The sequence below is a fragment of the Stegodyphus dumicola genome, chromosome 4 (genome assembly GCF_044657685.1).
Source record: "Stegodyphus dumicola isolate Sdum_Otavi_A_Nest chromosome 4, ASM4465768v1".
In the NCBI taxonomy this organism is placed as follows: domain Eukaryota; kingdom Metazoa; phylum Arthropoda; class Arachnida; order Araneae; family Eresidae; genus Stegodyphus; species Stegodyphus dumicola.
The window spans coordinates 161,723,709-161,739,158 of NC_140771.1; the positions used below are offsets into that span (position 1 = coordinate 161,723,709).

General features: G+C 29.0%; 1 protein-coding gene across 2 annotated transcripts in view; it reads right to left on the reverse strand.

Annotated features, from left to right (window-relative positions):
- Positions 1–2,158: 2,158 nt before the first annotated feature.
- LOC118195235 (legumain-like) overlaps positions 2,159–15,450 on the reverse strand; it is a 37,411-nt gene continuing 24,119 nt past the window's right edge. For both annotated transcript variants that reach the window (XM_085815712.1, XM_085815711.1), the window contains 6 exons: positions 12,195–12,313; positions 12,015–12,104; positions 6,570–6,644; positions 5,096–5,212; positions 2,518–2,682; positions 2,159–2,374 (listed from right to left, as the gene is read on the reverse strand). In XM_085815712.1, coding sequence (XP_085671838.1) covers positions 2,252–2,374; positions 2,518–2,682; positions 5,096–5,212; positions 6,570–6,644; positions 12,015–12,104; positions 12,195–12,313 — 689 coding nt within the window. In that variant the 3' untranslated portion in view covers positions 2,159–2,251. The remainder of the gene's footprint in view (positions 2,375–2,517; positions 2,683–5,095; positions 5,213–6,569; positions 6,645–12,014; positions 12,105–12,194; positions 12,314–15,450) is intronic.

A 15,450-nucleotide genomic window follows, 5' to 3' on the forward strand; every position in this document is an offset into this window, starting at 1 on the left:
TAGGTAGAAGAAAAAGTCTCTGGACTGTTGATGCCATACATTTACAGCAAGAACACACAGTGTATAAGTTGACCATAGATATGCCACACATGTGCCCTAATTTATAATGTCTACATCACTTTCCTTGTTTACAGGAATCTTTTGAAGAATTATATGGAACGCCTCTTGTTACATTTACCATGGTAGAGAAATATTCGCTTCAGAATTTGCATCAAATTTTGCAAAGTACTTGGGCAGAAAGTGTATGTCAAAGAATGTATGAGCCACACATCATTTTATAAGAGATTCGGTTATTTCAAAAATTGTTGAGAAAAAGAGAAAGTTTTTAAATCATCCTTTATGAGTTATCTGAAGAATTCAACATTACTTAAAGTTTCAGTCCATTCTTATTAAAGATTGGGTTGAAAGTCATGTCTACAAAGGTTGCGCCAAAAGTGCTTTTGGACAACCAAAAATAAAACTTGGGTTTTTTGCTGGGCAAGATTACTGATTTGTGAGTATGTGGCCCTGAAACCAAAGCTCAGACTTCACAATGGAAGATCCCGATCTCTCTAACACTCAAGAAAGTATAAATGCTTCAAAAGCAATTTAAAGCTATTTAACTATCTCCCCCCCCCCATGTCAAGGGAATGAATATTCTTTACTTGGCCAAACAGTAACCAATAAGTGCTAATGTAAGTTGCTGTGGTGCTTTAGGGATGCTTTCCACTGGAAAGTTTAGAACTGTCTGCAATTTTTTCCTTTTTCTCAAAATCAAGTTTCACCTTAGATGTTGGATCAAATCCAAGAGAATGAGATGACGCAGTCACTTGCAACCTCAGAAAAAGAGTTCCAGCAATGAAAACAAAATTGGTGGTCTCAGGTAATTATTTTGAGGTTTGAAATATAAGCCCTCTAATTTAAAGGAGATTAAATGCGTGATCTGAAAGTGATGTAGTTTTTCTTAATAGCTTCAGTCCCAATACGTTTTTATAATATCTGATAATGTCTATAGTTGGTTGAAATGGTATTTGAAAACTATGAAGTTATACTTATTTACTAATTAAAAAAATATATGAAGTTGAGTAGTAAATCGCAAACTTTGGATCTCAAAACTATTGAAGCATTTAAACCTCTGTGTCATCCTCGTACAATAAATTACTATGGCAGCATTTATCGATTCAAGATGTGTAAATGAACTAATTTCAAAACTTTTTTGGAAAAGCCGAACATCTGTAAGAAGCATGAAACAATGCAAATATAGTACTAAAAAAAATGCATTTTAGATAAAGTCAGTTTTTGAAACACACTTTTAGAACAACAGCATAACTTCTGATGGAGCTAAAATACTGACAATTTTACTACGTGAAATTTTGAATTATATAAGCAAATAAACACTATCTGTAAACTCTACTAAATTGGTTGATTTAATTTACAAAGTTCAAACTGTTTTTGAAAAGCAAGTAGGCATACTTCATCAGGTGAATATAGTAGAAAATATTTTTGAGGTTGCTGAGATAACATTTTGAGATGCTTTGTAAATAAGATCTCTTTTGATTATTTTAAAATACAAGTATTTTCTTTTTTTCTTTCAGTGACATCATTTACTGTCTTTGAAATTAAATCATAATGTTTTTAATATAACTGTATAAAAAATCAATACTCTATTGCACTTCTATTTCAGTATGTTTTTTGACAGATTTCAAAAACCTTGAATAGGATAATTTCATTATGCAAATTGATAACTGCTATCACCAAAAATCATCTAAAACTGTTTCAGAGTTTCTTCGTATATATAATCTTTCATTTGCTGTATCTATATTCCAAACTAATATATCCAATTACCTTAACCTCGGACAAATTTGTCTAGCACTCCTTCATCTTGCATATATTATTTTGATGCTGGAAGATGAAACTGTACAATTTTAATGCTGTGTAAATATTATATCATTCTTTCTTTTACCATATATTAATGCTACTTTATATTTTATATGTTTAATATAACTTCACAGTTATACTTTATAAACGTATTCAAAAATTTTCCCACATGAATTAGTGATTAAATACTTCTTTGTCTAAATCCATTTCGGCTTGCAAAACGTTTCACAAAAGTAATCTACATTTGAAAAACAGAAGAAACCTTATATTCAAAAAAAGAGAGGAAGAAGACAAAAATATCTTATTTTTGTTTTTGAGTAATTATTATAAAAAGTACATTTCATTTCAAACAATGGATTAACAGTTCAGAATAATAGCTAAATATAAATTTTCATCACATTATTCCATGAACAGGAGGATGAGTACATGAGAATTCCATAGCTTGCATTATTTGCGATTTTGGATATTTTTCACAAAGGTTGACTAGAACGTACAGGAATTCAAGAACGTATGGGTTCTGTCAAAAGTTTCCAAAAGAAAAGATTCATAAATATAAAATTTAACCATGTAATTTTTGTAAGAATATTCTAGAAAATGAATTTTATTTAAAATATATTTTATGCATAGAAATTTCACTTATATAAATAATATTTAACATACCTTAGATAACTGGAAACATTCTTCATTAAAATATTGACGAACATCATCATAGCATTCAAAGTTAGTCAATTTAGAATGATACGCTACCATATCATACACATCCTTTATATGTGGAACAGTAGCATTGGCAATTTTCATCATGACATCATAAACAAACAATCGATTCTAGAAAAAATAATTAAGTGAAAATTAATGGCATTTTTTTAAAAACAGAGACAACTTTCTTTTTCCTTCTAATGCAATTTACTATTTGCATGTATAAACTTTTTATACCACTTAAAACATTTGGAAGTAATAATCAATCATGAATAAGTTCAGTGAAATGGCTTTAAACTGAAATGGCTCAAATTCCTATCAAAATAAATGCAGTTATTTATTTTCAATGTACTAATAAGAAATTAACAAATGCTGCAGATTTAGAAATTGTGCAAGCTGCATTTTGCTTAAGGACATAATTGTTTTCCCTTGTGTCATAATCTTTGATTTAGAAAACTTCTAAAGAAAGCCTTTTTCTTAAAAACTTCAGTGTTGTTTTGTTAAAACTGCACTGAATACTTTTTAATTAAATACTTAATCCCATTTGAAGGGGTGCTCAACCTTTTCTGTGCCATGCACCCCTTTCTCCACTGCTAGAAGTTCATTCCCTCCCTTTCTAAAACTTGAAAAATACATCTATAATTAATTAAATTTAGATTATTAGCCTAGAAGGGCTATTAATTTCATTTTGGCACTTTGCGTCGTAAACTTTACGTGTGCATTTCACTTTTCAAATTGTTGCCACCAAATATTATCACCCTGTGTTATATTTAAAGAAATTAAATAATGAAGAATCTGCATAAATCTATGCATGTTTCTTGCACTGTGATAAAACAACGGTACCTAGAGCCAAACGTATTCCTCCACTGAATATAGGTATTTAGAAGCCCTAATTTGGAATTTGTTTTATTATCTATTTCATATTTTGTAACACTTTAACGAATATTTGATTAACAAACTCAATGATTTCAAAGCAAGCAATGGCAACACTGCATGGGGGGGGAAACATTTTTATCTCCAGCGTGACAGGCTGTATATCGAAAATTCTAAAAATATGCTCATTTTAAAATTATTTGTGATATTGCTCTTGAGTTGAATTTTATGGTTTTCATGCACATTTCAGAACATGATATTTAATAAATAAAGGTAACACACAAAATGTCAAAAAGAAAAAGGCCCCTTTGGGTGAAATGTAAAGTCAATTGTCAAGATTTTTTTAACATTTTATTAATTTAAAAAAGTATAGAAAATATTAATAAATACCAAAAACCTTAAACACTGAAAAGCTAAATAACAGGTTGACCACATCCCCTCCTGAAACTGCAAAAATATCCCCTTAATTGAGAATCCCTGAACTAAAGTCTTCACAGAATATCTGTTTACAGTAGGTAATTTTTAACAAATACATGTACCTATAAAGTATTTTGGCCCCTTGTGTTATAGTCATCGATTTAAAAACTTCTAAAGAAAGCTTATTTTGGCTAAAGAATACTTTTTATTAAATACTAAATTCCATTTATGCACTATCAGCAAAAGTGTCTTCAAAAAAAGTACAAAATATCTGTACATATTAGGGAACTTTTTAAAATTTCTGTACCTATAAAGTAATCTCTTCCCCCCCCCTTTATAATCCTTGATTTAAAAAATTTACAAAGAAAGGTCATTTTGGTCTAAATATTTTTTAATTCTAAATTCCTTTTGTCTGTTAGCAAATTTGTCTGTTCTATTAGCAACCAAAAAGGACTTCAAACAAAAGCAAAATTTTTGTGTTTGTTAAGTTGCTTAAATGCTTTTGAAACAAATCTTTTAAACATTCACTTGTTTATATAAACATAAAAGTCACACATCTTTAGAAGAATCACAGCAAATCCTGTTGGTGAATCCTTTAAAATTAGTCCAAGTTACTTATAGTTTCATTTTTCTATTACAAGGACTATAAACCAATATTGGACCTATAAACTATCAGTTTGATATTTTAAAAACATGACCACAAATCCTTACTTGTAGTGATATCCAGTATATCTATGTAGTATGTTATTATCTCACAGATGAATTAAAGATATAAATAGTTGTAATGAGATCCTTAATGTATTAATGAACTGCTTAGTCGACAGCTCATTAATTACAGATAATACTACAGTAATTATGAGAATATTTACTTGCTGTAGCATTTTCCAGACACATATGTCTTCAGATTATTTACTTTATGTTGTATTACATGTATATGAGATGTAATATGTTTTTAATTTCAAGCAGCAATTAAAATGTTTGGTAAAAACTATCACGAAACTCACAAATTTTTTGTAAGAAAATATCTAAAATATATATAGAAATAAACACTTTACTGTTGTTAAAAATGCATAATGAAATTTGGAAGGAAGAATAAAAAAACTTGTGTTAAGTGGTATTTCTAATAGTAATTATAAATTAACGAAATTTAAGATTTTTTATACTAATTACAATGTAACTACTTCACACACTGATATTAAAAGGCATCTTTAATAAGTATAGAAATATTTTAGATAAGGAATGTGCTACTTACTCTGTACATTTTATTCAGCTTCTTTTCAAGTCGTTTCCTATCTACAATTGAATCAGTATTCATAAGTTTCCGCCTTAGCAATTCAACAGGTACATCACGACTTTTCACTGCATTTAACTGCAATAAATTGCCACAAATTAAAATTTTTAATGATTTTGAGTATTATGCAAAATATTTTAAAGCACAAAATTTATTAACACATTTTTTAATTGAAATACTGACATGCGCTGGGTTAAAACAGATATTATTTGATAAAAATGATTTTGTTTACCATAATAATTTTATATTAAAAGTAAAAACAGAGAAATAATGTCAGACCTAATTCATTTTTATTTTCCTTTTAATCTTTTAAAAAATATCTTTAAATAGCCATTAATCGTCCTTTGGTGAACATTCACAGGACCATGGCTTAGTCCATTATCAGAGTATCTGCTACTTAATAATGTTTCAATAGTCTGAAAATCCAAGAACTGTTTGTTAAGAGGAATTGTTTGTTGAAGCAGAATGACCATTAATTAAGGTTTGAATGTATATTTATCAACAAAAAACTGAATTTTATAAAAGTGTTCAGTTTAGTACATAAACCTATCAAATAAAAATTTAGCCTGTTCAGAAAAAAGATTAAACAATCGGTCTATTCCTGAAAGATTTGACTGGATATTTTTCTTCTTTTAAAATCTCCTGGCTACATTCAAGACAATGATTTAAAAAATATTAATGCATCATATTCATAAGATTGAGCCCAGATTTATAATTATGACTGAAATATTCCCAAATGATGTTAGGAATCCATAAACACATAGCACATGTATGGATAAAAACTACCTGGGCCAGAAACAATTTTGAATAATGAAGTGAATAAATACATTCAGAACTACGATTATCAAAAGACATTTCAAGGTCATTTAGCAGATGGTGAAATGAAAAGATTTCCAGGCTCATGTTTCATCTACATGGCAGGAGGTAATTTATTGATATAGGAGCATTTTTCTCCATATTCAGAATTTTACAATATGAAAGCCTGGGCACCATAACATTTTTTAAGCATTCCATATTCAGTAAAATAAGTATTTATATCCATAGGTATGTAATTGTTAGTAACAAAAGGTGTTCCAAAACAAAAAAAAATTGCACCAATTTGGAAAAAATGACCACTCATTTTTAAACTAAATGCTGAAACAAATTCGTCTAATGCCAATAAATGTTTTAGGGGGGGGAGAAACTGTGTGAATTTGACATTTAATTTTGTGTAAATATTTACTCCTTGTGCAAAGTGAGGCTTGCATTGTTTAAGGGTTAAACTAAAAATGTAGATTTTATATGAAAAACTCGTGATTATAGAGCAAAATCTAAATCATTTAATAATTAATATTCCTGACTACATCTGGAAAAAAACTTATATGTCATTAAAAAACTACCTTTATGCACTTGAAAACAAAAAGATAATGCATATTTAAATTTACAATTAACATACCTCTGCTTTTGGCAATATGATAGGAACTGTGGATTTCTTGCCTTGAAATTCACTGACATGCATTTTGGCTATTTTCTGGGAAAGAAAGAAAAAAAATTACTTTCATAAAAAAAATTTTTCCCTAGCTTTTGTTCAGTTTCCTTATATTAGTGTTTCAAGAAAAAAGTCATAATCATCAATAATTATAATTATTTGTCATGACTATACTTAATCTAAAAATACACAGTGGCTTATTATTTGTCATGACTATACTTAATCTAAAAATACACAGTGGTTTAGATATTAATATAATGATTGTGTCCCATTTTTCCAATAATTTCATAAAATTGTAAAAAAAAAAAAAAAAAAATTCAATACATTAGCCATGCATTTTATTGTCACTTAACTAACTGTTAACCTTAATTGTTTAAGCAAAACTAAAAGCATAAGTTAAACAAAAAATTTCTACATTAATCCATCAATGATTCTGAACTTTTATAAAATATTCTTACTTTTTCCATTTCTCACATAATAGTTCATATACTTTTAATATGATCTATTAAGAAATTAACCCAGAACTGGTTTAGGTATTTGTATAGTAGTCAGTACCTAGTAATAAATTGCTAAAAAAACACCACTTAACTCTCATTCCTGTGACCATTCAACAATCAAAGTTATTCCAAATTCTTCTAGAAAAAAAATAACTTTTTTATTTCTCTGCCAGTTTTCTCATCAATATTCTTTGTTTTGTAGAAACAACATCAACTTCAGATCAATACAGCCACAATTTGCAATTCTTAGAGGTGGAAGTGGTAACTCTTTCTTCACAGAAAATTTCAGGACAACGTTTAATTGTTTCCTGATTAATTTTTAATGCATTACTATATTTGCTGAAAAATGAAGCAAACAACACAATCCATTATTTCCAGCCATTTGATATTTTCCCAAGAAATCACACGTATTCTGATTCTTAAGTAAATAATTCACACGACAGAAGATGTATGATGTAAATGTAATGTCAACAACAGCTGAAAACATGTTGACATTGACATAAGAACTGAAAATTAGTTTCTAGGAAATCTCTGACCTTCTTATTCAGCATGGTTCGTATGGAGAAAGGGGCAGCTGTAGAAAATAATAATCTGAATACAATTTTAAATGCAAATACCTAATAATACCTGCAAACAACTTTAAAAGAAAACTGTTTCATTGATCTGCTGATACAGAAAATATATTTCATTGCCAAAAGACGCCAACAGATTTTTTTTCTTTTTCACTGGAGAGTGCTATTAAGATAGAAGTACATAGTTACTGCAACCACCTTAGTAGAAGTCACCAAAGTTTTAGAATATGCCCAATTCTAGTAACCATACGCATAAGCATTCTTCAGGGAAACATTCTATAACAATCCTTTAGTCAAGCAGCATCACCTTTTTCAAATGCATTCTTTTATTATTATTATCATTTAAATATTTTTTTAGACAAATCGAAGTTCAAACGGTTTTATACACAAATTATATTTTTCGCCACAAACTCAATTTTAAAGTATGTGCTTGTGAAATTTGCCAGGACTAGAAGAAGAAGCTGCAGTAAAAATTTTTGCAGAAATACAGAATTCTGCTGTGAAAACGCTAAAGGGAACAACATGGAAATGTGCTTGGTAGAGAGCCAGTGTTGCTGAGATGTGCGCAAAGTCGTGTCTATACAATTCTCTGATACTTATTAAAACAAAAACAGATCACTGTGTAACATCAGAAGAACAGCACAAAAAATTACAGTAAGACCTTGCAAAGAATATAAAAGTGTTTCATTTTTTAAATGTATCATATAACAAAACTTGTACGGTCTTTAAAAGTACTTACTTGTCCTTAGGTCATTTGACAATGATCTTTAGCCCTTAGAAGTCCTTAATTTTGGCCAAAATCAGCAAAAGGTCTTAAATTTTACTCCTCTGACATTTCTGTCTTTTTTTTTTTTTTTTTTTTTTTTTTTTTGTTACGACTTCTATTTTGAGTGTGAATTAACATTTTGGGCGATGCATTGACAAATATGTATTTGATGGATTAATGTTTGAATTCTTTCCTACTTCTTAATATAAATGATATTTTAAAAGCACGAGAGCTGGTTTCAATTGAAACATAAACGACTTTTTTTTTTTTTTTTTTTTTTTTTTTTTTTTTGCAAATGAAGAATTCGTAAAATATTACATCAAAAACAACTTTTCCCTTTTTGAGATAAGAGTTCTTTTATTATGCTCCTCTAAATTTGGCAATTTATCAATATTTTGGCAAAATATATTATCAAAATTACTTTGTCTATAAAATTTTTTATTTGGGACATTTGCGAAATTTTGATGATTTTTTACAAACGCAGTAACTGATAAATATTATAAAAATGATAATAAATTAAAATTATATTTAAGAAAAAACATTAAAATAAAAAATGTTTATTTTTCTTGCCATATTTTTAAGTGACAATGCTTTTCATTTTGGTGATTTTTTATTCTGAAAAATAAACAAGATAATAAATCTTAGAAAGTGGTTCCAGAAACACTTCTTATGAAAAAACAAAAATGCTACTGTAATTATTTAAAAATTAATTTCTTTCTTTAAATATTTTTTCATGTTAAGTTTTTCCTGTGTGATTGTTTCAAAATATTTACATGTGTATCAGTTTTCTCTTGAAAATTCACTTTACCCTTCTCTTTTCTGAATTTTTTAAAAAAAATCTACTGGCTTTTTTTCTCTTATAGAGTTGGAAGGGATAATTTTTCATTTGGATTTTAGATCTTGCACCCCAGAGGGTTTAGAAGGATTTAAAGGCATGATTTATAGACCAAAAATTTCCAGAAAAATGTGACAAAGGGCAAAGCGTCTTCATGATATTAACACGTAATAGATGTGTTTTATAGGACATTAGTGATGAATTACTTATCTTTTGCAGAATATTTGAAAGAAAATTATTTGAATTTTCTCCTTTTGATCCCAGAAAGTTTTTAATAGGTTTACCTTCCCTTTATTTTCTTACCTTTTCACTAGACACAAGCATTGAAGAAAGCAAAGTAATAGAAAACTGACAGTTAATTAAAAGATTCATCATATATGTCTCAGTGCACCATACATACCCTAAATTCTAAAAATGTTGCCCTTTATTTTATTGCTCTATGTTTTACTAAAGTCTAAAAATTCTGCCATGCTGGCTCCGGCACTGGTCTTGACCTTATATCATTTCATATTTATTGTCAATACTCATATTATTAAAGAAATAAAATTAGCAGTTTCTTCTATGCATTTGAAGTAAAAGCAGTTCTTTAGAATCACAAATCTTTTAATTAAATTTGAAAATTCTAAAATAAGGAGGAATTTTATTGAAAAAGAAATCGGTTTTATAAAGAGAGAGAAAATCATTCTTCAAAGGTACACTGTTGAAACATTAACAAATTAGGAGATGAAACAGAGACTAGTGGGAACAATAATTTGTTTATTGAAACAAGTAAACTTAGAAAAGATGCTAAAGAGAAGAAATCAATGTAAATTAGCTAAAATATCTGGAAAACGTTTAAGTTAAAAAGATGCATAAGCATTTTATTGTTGCTACAAAACAAATTTTTTGTAGCTTTTTAATGTACAGTTATATTAATATCACTTTAGAATCATTATTATAAATTATAACTGCTGTAAAATGTTCTTAGTGCTTTTTAATGGATATTTTATTAAAAGTAAAAAATTTGTAATTGTAACCGTGTGAAGCTCTTATAACTAAGAGTATCTATGACTAACTGCTCACTCTTACAGTTTATCTTTACATATTAAGGTGAATTATCTCTTTTCCTTAATCCTTATTATGTACACAAGATACAACACAAAAATGTAAAAAATTAATGTAAAAATTTATTCCTTACAGCTAATGAGACTTAAAATAATACAAAACAACGTAACACCTCTTGTACTTCAGTGGCTTATTGGAACTTTATGTACAGTATTTATACTGTATAATTACTGGGTTACAACTTCAAATCTACATGAAGCTATGACACTAATTGGGTCAGACAAAATGCAACTAACTTTTCAACACTTATCAACGTCAGGTGTTTGTGTCTGTTCTGATCAGCAGCTTTTTATCTCTAAGCTAGTAACTGCGGTGGGAACACTCAAGCTTCTGTTAATAGTTATGCTGATTATTATTTTACCTCACAGTTTAATTTATGCCACTTGACATAGAATTTACATATACCTCTGGACTGAGTGAGTTCTGACATAATGAGGCACAAAAGAAAGAATCAATATAAAGCTAAATGTTAGTACAATTTAAATAAAAAGCCACTAATCTTCTTTAAAATTTGTAGGGCTATTATAAGTGTAAAATATAAATGTTTCAAGAAATTTTATAATTTAATGCTAATTACTCAAAAAAAATTGAGAAGTTAATTATAAAAAAATTCAAGATTAAAACTTAATATTATATAATGTTTAATAATAATGTATCCTACTTACAGATTTATTTTATTCATACAAATTACAAAAAGATATTACAAACGTGAAGTTTGGGTGTAGATAATGGCTTTAAGTTCATTCAGTTCATATTTGCTTGATAGGTCCTTAACTTTTTTCATTGATGGTTTTTAAAGTCCTTAAAAGTGTTTAACTTCCATGTGCAGAAGTGTGTACAATCTTTACATAATCGTTATTTAAAATAAAATTTGTGTTTTAAATTGCTGAAGTATGTTTTCTTTTCATACATTGATTATATTTGCCGACTTAACAATAAATATCAATTGTTTGAGAATCTTTTTTTAAAAAAAGTCATGAAATCGTCTAATAAGTAAATGTTACTATTTTATCTGCAACAAATCACCAGATTGCATCAATGCTGTTTACATTAATAATTTGATTAACTAAAAATATGCTCTTTTACTCTGTTTTTATATGATGTGTATTTTTCATTCTAATAAGCAAAATTATGTTAGTAATAAAAGTGAATAAAGAATAACAAATAAAAATTTTACTCAGAAAACATTTTTTTTACTTGTTTAAGTGGAAATATTATTACAGTAAATAATTATTTCTGAGAACTAAATATTATATAATGTTTTTCAAATACTGCAGAATCTGCTTTTTATTTACATATTTCAATCAACTCGCATTAGTATGATCTTCAATATGACAACCTGTTCCAGTATAAGGACCCATAATAGAACTGCAATCATTCTCTCATAAGTTTGTCATCTGTATCATGCAATGACTGTTGAATATAGCATCTTTTTTTTATCTTTAGAAGGTCACTGCAACATGAATCAACTACATTTAAATATTATATAATTTCCCTTAACAGCTAACTGAGCCATGGTAGAAGTAGCAACTTATCACAACAAATTTTTACAAGCTTGCAGTCTTTACAAATCATTCTCGAATTAAAAGTGCATTCAAGGAAGAAATTAGCAAAAGAATTTAATAATCATCATAATACCATGTCTCCAAATTTTTGAACATGACTTTGAGTTGTCTCTTCTTTGACTATTTTATACTGATGGTAGAGGGTTTCTTTTGTCAGCACTTCCTGAGGAAAAAAACCAAAAGATAAATCATTATTTATGATACATGTTAGAAAATAAATAAATACAAGTCATCATATGAAGACTTTAATTACCTGGTCTGAATCTTCCATCCATTTCACACTATAAACATCTCCTAAGTATGTTTGTCTTTTCTCATCAAAATAACATGCATAAGATGACTCCTCTCCATTTGCAGCAGTAGTAGCATAAACTTTGAAAAAAGAAAAGAAACTGTGATCTAAAGACTTAGTTACAGTCTAACTCTTTATAAAGTTTTATCATTAATAATTTTTAAACAGGTAAAAGAGTGCAATTTTTTTTTAATTATTCTATTATAAACTACAAATCAGAAACATCTCTTATTAATTATAATAAAGCTACAAATGTTCATAAAGATGATTAGTTTGATATATTATAAAGTGAATGTGTTTTACTTTATATCATTTGAATCACTCACTTAAAAAAAAAAAAGACAGAGAGAGATATTTAAATTTCCAGGAAGTGCATTTATTGCTCTTTAATCATGCAAGTTGCTAATCAATTATATGGAAAGATATATTTAAGGTCTTTGCCAAAGGCAACACTCCAAAAATCTGCAATAAGTGACAGTATATGGTACATAAATTACATGTTTTCTGCTTGTCCCAGCGGCAACATTTGCCAAAGGTAATTTCTGCATGCTTTCCATTCTTTACACTTATCAATTTTGCTAATACAGGATTTTTCATATTAAGTTCAAATATTAACTCTTCTTTGAAGGTACAAAAATATTACTTTAGCATGAAAACTGCTAAAATAATGCACAGCTCTGCATCAACTGCATTTAAATATTATAACAATATATTACATTTTAAATTATGAACATGTTTAATTTATAAGGATACAAATTGTTCTGATTGCCTAAATGCATACTGCAGCTTAGTCTGTTTATATATAAACTATTCCTTAAAAATATGAAAAAAAAAAATAATAATAATAATAATGGGGTAACGATTTGTAACACAATTTCTATTGATTTCTGGGCATCTGGCACTTTCCTAAGAAATTACAAGTATTCTGATTCTTAAGCAATAATTTACACAATAGAAGAAGATGTATGATGTAAATGTAATGTCAACATTTAGAGTTAAATATTGTAGATAGTTTTCTTCTACCACATCAAGTTTTTTCTCTATACCTTATGTGAATGGGATAACTCTACACGGCATCAAGCGTGGATCACAGGAAATACTACTGCTCTCCCACTGGCTAACAAAACCCGTCTGACTTGCACTGTAAGAGACCAGCAACAGGTGCATACTTGTCTAGACTAGTTCAGTTACAACCAAGATACTGTAGTGAGACCTGTATCGCTCTGATATAGTGAAACACATTCCGATGTGGATTCAAAATTGTTGTTTGTCTACAAGGTTAGCAATGTTTAGTTTTTATTTATATATGAACCTTTGCTTATATCTGCCTCTGCTAGTTTGTGTTGTAAATGCTTAAGCAACCCAAAATCATTTTGTTATGTATGTGGCAATTTTACCATTCTCAGTCAAAAAACAAACATCAGTACATTTGTAAGCCAAGCCTACTTTGTCTATTTTAAAGTGAAAATTGGTGATCAAGACAAATCATAGGCCCCTCTCAAAAGGTGCAAGCAGTGTGTCAAGAGTTTACTGATGTGGATGAAGGGAACATATTTTAAATTTCCGTTTGGATGATTTAATGACATGATGATGTAATGACAGCCCAAAGATCACTCAAGTGATTGTTACTTTTATATAGTGAAAACATCAGGATATAATAAGAAGAACAAATACAAATAGAGTATCCTAGTTTATCACTAACTATACACCCAATGCCTCACTCAGCTGAAATTTCAGTGCCAGTTTCAGAGAATTACCCTCTTTGAAAATAAAGGAATATTATTTTGGTGAATATCAAACTGACTATAGTGATGAACTGTATATGAGTCCATTCATAAGGGACTTGGCCAGCAGGAGTTGAATGATTTGCGTGCAATTTGGGACTATCCCAAAAAACTCCAGAACTGTTAGCATTAAGACTGCACGAGAAAAACTTGCTTGAAAGAGGAGCTAAGGTTATCCTACTTTTAATCATTAGGAATTTCACCCTATAAAGTAACTCAATAATGATTGTTAAGCGGAACTCAAAGCGGAGCTTGAAGTGTGTCCTCCTCCACAATGGTGCAATTCCAATAAGCCATTCAGTTTGTTTGTGTGAAGAATATGATGACTAAACCAGAGTTATTGATTGCTGCAGTATCACATGCACCAATGAATTGTCTGTGTTGATCTTAAGATGGTCTGGTTCCTCCTCGGCCAGCAACGCAGATATACAAAGTATCATAGTTTTTTGTGTATGTGAGACAGCAGAGCTTGTGTGAACCAATGAGTGCACTCGAGATCAAGATCTGACCTGAAACCTGTGATCCAAACATTTTACATCAGCCACTTGTCAACAGAAAGACCATTATATTGCCACCTCTGCATATAAAACTGGTTCTCATGAAGCAATTCATTAAAGCTTTGCCAATTGAAGGAGACAGTTTCAAGTTGGCATTTCCTAGCCTATCATTTGAAAAGATAAAGGCCGGTGTGTTTGATGGTCCACGGATTCGGCAGCTCCTTACAGATGAACATTCCATTGGAGCAATGAACAGAACTTCAAAAGAATGCTTAGTTGGTATTCAAAAACATTGTCAAAGACTTTCTCCAAATCATAAGAGCATGGAATTACAGTGAAATTTCCAGCAACTGTTAAAGAGCATCAAAATGCTTGGTTGCAATATGAGCATCAAATTGCATTTTTTACACATAGAATGTCCACAAATTAAACACCCCAGAAAAAGCCATAGGTAAAATGTTTACCTTTATATGTATGTTTACCATTTGGTAAGAAACTTTACAATTTGTGTGAGCAAAACTTAACTTCCAGTAACTATATATAGCCTTTGTATGAATAAAACTATTCTTTGTGAACAGTATATTTGGTAAGTTTTCCATTAATTACCTTTATGTGCATATTTTGCATGACTTTTGAGATAAACGGTATCTTGTAGCTTAAAAAGTTGACATGATAGTTAAAACTGAGGTTATTTTTGGATTTAGAGGCCAAAAGTTAGTCAAAAACAAGTGACAGATCTAAGACAATGAAACTGCTGTCCACCATGTAATAAATTGAACCGTATACAATTTCATGCATATGTTATAACAATTTATCACTAAAAAATGTTAAAATTATTATATGCTACCATGTTATTCTAATATGTTTTATAGCATTTTATCACTAATTTTTAATGCAATACATATGTAAATTTCATGTCTGTTTCAATCAAAAAAA